Consider the following 5,846-nt stretch of genomic DNA (forward strand, 5'->3'; position numbering starts at 1 on the left):
ATATATATATATATAGTGGGCCATCCCATAAATAATGCGTTTTTTTTCAATTGCATGAACTAAAAGTTGAAGGGGGATGGGATAAACTACCTGCATCAATTTGCTATAAAAGCAGGTAGTAATTTCACCTTGTCCTTATTCTTAGTGCAAGTTTTGAAGAGTGCAGTTCGATTTTAACAGTTATTTTTTCAAAGCTATAATGGAAGTGACAAACCACTACTAATCTTCTATAGATTACAAGAGTAGAACATCGTCTTATCTCATTACCCAAATAATAAAATTTGGTGAGTGTCTGCTGGCGTCCCAAATGCCAGTCACCTGGTCCCTTTCTTTGTTTCACTCAGAACTACAGTTCCATCTGGGGGGAAAGCTGCAGAAAGATATGCCTAGTGACCAGGGACCACATCCATCCACTATTTAAGAATTGCTGCAAGTAGTGCAGCCTTCTTGCATATTTGTGTGAGTGTTTATTTGATTAGAAATACTTATGCAGAGAGGAAAAGACAACTAATAATTATTTCAATCAATAAAAATGATATAGTAAAATCGTGGCCAGCCATACATACAGGCATGTGTCCTCTACATCCCTCTCTCAGCTGAGAGATCTTAGTCTTGCAAGCTTGTAGGTGCCAGTGCCACATAAAAGCGTTCATGCCAATGTCTTGTAAAAGCATCCATGCTGGTGCCAATAAAAGCACCCGTGCCAGTGCCACGTAAAAGTGCCTGTACCAGTGGAATGTAAAAGCACCCAGTACACTGTAAAGCGGTTGGCATTTGGAAAGGTATCCAGCCATAGAAACCATGCCAAACAGATAAATGAAGCCCAGGCAGCTCTCCAGCTGGTCCAACGCATGCCAACATGAAGAACGGACATTCAACAATGATGATGATGATGGTAACTCTCATGAAAAAAGAAGAATTCAAATGCATAAAATGTATACACAAACAAAATGTTAACAAACAATAAACAGGTGCAGGAGTGGCTGTGTGGTAAGTAGCTTGCTTACCAACCACATGGTTCTGGGTTCAGTCCCACTGAGTGGCACCTTGGGCAAGTGTCTTCTACTATAGCTTCGGACCAACTAAAGCCTTCTGAGTGGATTTGGTAAACAGAAACTGAAAGAAGCCCGTCGTATATATGTATATATATATATATAGATATGTATGTGTGTGCATATGTTTGTGTCTGTGTTTGTCCCCCCAGCATCGCTTGATAACCGATGTTGGTGTGTTTACGTACCTGTAACTTAGCGGTTCGGCAAAAGAGACCGATAGAATAAGTACTAGGCTTACAAAGAATAAGTCCTGGGGTCGATTTGCACGACTAAAGGTGGCGCTCCAGCATGGCCGCAGTCAAATGACTGAAACAATAAACAGTGACAACAAATGGAAAATACAATAGGAGAAACAGAAAACAATATATTTTTCTCTATCTTAAATATTTGCCATAATTTGATCAATTGCTGATTTGAGCAACTATTATGTCAATGAAAAAAAAAGAGGTGGAATTAAGCAGCAGAAGCTTGGGGAGGAGCAAATACACTCCAGAATAAATGGCATCTTAAGGTGTGCCTTGCAGACATGACTGCAATGGTGTTGTCAGAGAGAATGGTCACAGAGAATTGTCAGCAACACTTGCTAAACTAAGCATCCTAACATACATATTAAAAGATTAACAACCTGGATTAAGGCAGTATGAGAGATAACTTCATACCTCCCTGTTACGGCTGATTTGAGTGAAGCAAAAGTCACACTCGACAGAAATTTTCAGATCTATGAAAAACACGTTAGAATATTCTATTTTTTTCAGTCATTGGACTGTGGCCTTGTGGGACCACCAACTTGAAGGGTTTAGTCAAACAAATCGACCTCAGTACTTCTTGTTTTTGAAGTTTGGTACTTCTATTGGTCTCTTCTGCTGAACTGCTTTGTTACAGAAATGCAAACAAATCATCACTGGTTGTCAAGAAGTGACCAAACACAAACACACACATATACAACAGGCTTCCAGTTTCCATCTACCAAATTCGCTCACAGTGCATTGGTTGGCCTGGGATAACAGAAGACACTTGCACAAGGTACTACACAGTGGGACTGAAACCAAAACCACAAGGTTTCAAAGCAAGCTTCTTAACCATGCAGCCATGCCTGTGCCAATACGAGAGGAAAAAAAAAAAAGAATGGATCTTCAATTTCCAATTCTTTTCCTTTCTTACCTGTATGCCTTCTTGGACAGTGGCTTTGGGATTAACATAGGCACAAATTGTCATGACCCCTCGAATCCATAAACTGGAGGAACATTCGGTAATGGCAACGGCTGATTGATTGTCTTCCTGGGGGAGAAAAAAATGGTAAGGTGAGAATAATCGAAAGAAAATTCAGAAAGATTCATTTGTACAAGCATACATAAACCAATTATGGTCTTCCAAATAGAGCAGTCAAATCTCCCTCAAATCATAGTCTTAGAAGAAGCAGGACACATTGAATGAAGCAGTCCTAGATATACATAGTTTTTTCAAGTTGAACTGGATTAAACAACAACACACAAAAACAAACACTCACACACATAAACGCACACGCACGCACAGAGAGAGAGAGAGAGAGAGAGAGAGAGAGAGAGAGAGAGAATGAGAGAGAGAGAGAGAGAGAAAGAATGAGAGAGAGAGAGAGAGAGAGAAACTTACATGTGGCAACAACAAATTCACTTTATAAATTTTCAGATTCAAACTTTTGTTTTGGAGTTGAATTTTTTGATTTTCACATGATGGTTTACTGGAAAGTTGTTGTTCTGAGTTCCTTAACTGACTTCCTATGGTAACCATTCCATTCCAAACACTGTCACAAAATGGTTGGATTCCAGTCTGGAAGACATTTCAAGACAAAATACTATAAGATAAAACTGAGCACATTAAATGAGGATAATATGTTTGTTGGTGAATACAGCAAAAATTGTTAATCATATTTTTTATCCTTTACTTGTTTCAATCATTGGACTGTGGACATACTGGAGCACTGCTTGAAGGGTTTAGTCAAAATAAATTGACCCCAATACTTACATATATATATATGTGTGTGTGTGTGTGTGTGTGTGTGTGTGTATACATATATTTCTTTTATTCTTTTATTTGTTTCAGTCATTTGACTGTGGCCATGCTGGAGCACCACCTTGAAGGGTTTTAGTTGAACAAAGGAAATGGATGTGGTCTTGTACTTATTCTATTGGTTTCTTTTTGCTGAAATGCTAAGTTACAGGGATGTAAACAAACTAGTGCCAGTTGTCAAGTTATGAGGGAGACAAGCACAAGCTCACACACACACACACACACACATACATGACGTGAAGGTGCATGGCTCAGTGGCTAGAGCATTGGGCTCGCAGTTGTAAGATTGCGAGTTTGATTCCTGGACAGTTTGATTCCTGTGTGCTGTGTCTTTGAGCAACACACATTACTTCACACTATTCCAGTTCACACAGCTGTAGAAATGAGTAGAGACATCACCAGTGTTAAGCTATATCAGCCTTTGTCATTCTCTTAGACAACATCAGTAGCATGGAGAGGGGAGACTGGTATGCATGGGCAACTGCTGGTCTTCCACAAACAACCTTGTCTGGACTTATGCCTCAGAGGGGAACTTTCAAGGTACAATCCCATGGTCTTTACTATTTTACTCTTTATATACATGATGGGCTTCCACATAGTTTCTTTGTACCAAATTCACTCACAAGGTATTGGTCAGCCTACAACTAAATAATATCCTGTGTAGAAGACACTTGCCCAAAGTGGGACTGAACCCCAAACCACAAGATTGCAAAGATAGTTTCTTAACCACACAGTCCATATCTAGTGAAGTGAGCATAAACAACGACAAAGGTGCCTATTTGATGACATAGTCAAAGTTAGAGTCTGGAGGACTGGTCATAACTGGAATGTCTTTCATCAATCATAGAGCTGTTCTAAGAGGGTTAGTAGGGGACTAAAAATAAGAAAAAAGATAAAGCAGTCCAAGGTACACCCTGGGGTGGTGGGGAACAAAGTGGTCAGTTATAGTTAGAATGTGTCAAAACCCATTATATAATTTTATATTTTTTACTGGTTTCAGTCAATGGAACGTGGTCATGCTGGGGCACTGCCTTTAAAAGATTTTAGTTGATTCTATCAGTTGTATTCAGTTTGGTATATATTTGATAGTCGATTTGATCATAGCCCCATAGCTGTGATCAAATCCATTATCAAATATAAACCAGACTGAATACAACTGATACAGTCAACTATAATAAAAATAATAATGAACAACTTACCAAAATTTTCTTAATAAAGTTACTACTCTTCATCTGTTTCGTTATAATAATTGGTAAATCTATAGCTACAGTAGTTTCTAATTTATTCCAATTGTCTGTGATTTGTTGACATTTCCAGTCTGCTGGCTGAAGAGAACTCTTAAAGAATAAAAAGTTTAAATATTTCAGAGAAAGCCATTTTGTTACCATAAATCTACTGAAATAAATTGCCTTTGTTTTAATTAATTTTGAAAATAATGAAGGATTTAGTGAAATAAGTTCCTCATAGTTAAGCTGGTATTTGGAATACAAATTAGATGGAAATTTTTAAATTACATAATTTTAAGTTATTTATTACCATATTTTTGCTACAAATAAGGAGGTACGTTTTTTTCTTATCCTTTTTTTGAAAATCGTTAGAAATGTAGTGATACTTACTTTGAGATTTAAGATGTCTAAAGTACGACATGTGTATCTGATAGGTCGAATAAAGGAAAAAATACTTGAAGTTACTCAGAATTTATAACAAGTCATTTAAGGTCTTTGATACAAAATCATTTGAGGACTCAATCTTCCTCTAGATCTTATTCAAAACTCAATCTCAATGATTTTCAAATAAGATCATATAGTGTGTGTGTGAGTATGTGTGCACGTATACACACACACATATATATATATATATATATATATATATAGGCAAATCAAAACTAAAAACAAAAATAAAAATAGCAAAAGTCAAAAGGACGTACACTGTGAATGTATTAGGTTGATGCTCAGTTTAAGATTGGAAAAAGAGAGTGTGTGACATTTTGAGCATGGTACTTTGTCAGAAAGAGGAAAGGTCTGGAGAGAAGGAAAAGAACATGTATGTATGTATGTATGTATGTACATATGTATGTATGTATGCATGCATGGATGTATGTATGCATGTATGCATGCATTTAAGTATAACAAGAAAATGTGTGCTTCTTTCAGATCGTCGCCAGTGCCCCTGGACTGGCTTGTGCGGGTGGCACATAAAAGACACCATTTCGAGCGTGGCCGTTGCCAGTATCGCCTGACTGGCCTTCGTGCGGGTGACACGTAAAAGCACCTACTACACTCTCTGAGTGGTTGGCGTTAGGAAGGGCATCCAGCTGTAGAAACTCTGCCAAATTTAGATTGGAGCCTGGTGTTGCCATCCGGTTTCACCAGTCCTCAGTCAAATCGTCCAACCCATGCTAGCATGGAAAGCGGACGTTAAACGATGATGATGACAATAATATACATAGTGTGTGTGAGTGCATGAATATATATTGTTGATGTCAACATTCACATTTGAAATAGTATTAGATAAAAAAAAGTGTATAACATTGTGTGTGTGTAATAAAGGTAATAAAGGTAAGTCCCACTGCATGGCACCTTGGGCAAATTTGTGAGTGGACCTCATAGATGAACATGGAAAGAAGCCTGCTGTATGTGTGTGTGTGTGTGTGTGTGTGTGTGTGTGTGTATGTGCCTCTGTGTCGTGACATTGTGTGATAGTTGTAAATGAGTATCACAGTCATTCAAGCAGTGATCTTTGTTT

General features: G+C 37.9%; 1 protein-coding gene across 1 annotated transcript in view; it reads right to left on the bottom strand.

Annotated features, from left to right (window-relative positions):
- The window catches only part of LOC106879069 (protein odr-4 homolog), a 33,977-nt gene that overhangs the window by 9,827 nt on the left and 18,304 nt on the right, over window positions 1-5,846 (bottom strand). Inside the window, exons 5-8 of the mRNA XM_014928496.2 lie at window positions 4,718-4,754; window positions 4,301-4,438; window positions 2,685-2,861; window positions 2,217-2,333 (exon numbers count right to left, since the gene is read on the bottom strand). Coding sequence (XP_014783982.1) covers window positions 2,217-2,333; window positions 2,685-2,861; window positions 4,301-4,438; window positions 4,718-4,754 — 469 coding nt within the window. The remainder of the gene's footprint in view (window positions 1-2,216; window positions 2,334-2,684; window positions 2,862-4,300; window positions 4,439-4,717; window positions 4,755-5,846) is intronic.

The sequence above is a fragment of the Octopus bimaculoides genome, chromosome 21 (assembly GCF_001194135.2).
Source record: "Octopus bimaculoides isolate UCB-OBI-ISO-001 chromosome 21, ASM119413v2, whole genome shotgun sequence".
Lineage (NCBI taxonomy): Eukaryota > Metazoa > Mollusca > Cephalopoda > Octopoda > Octopodidae > Octopus > Octopus bimaculoides.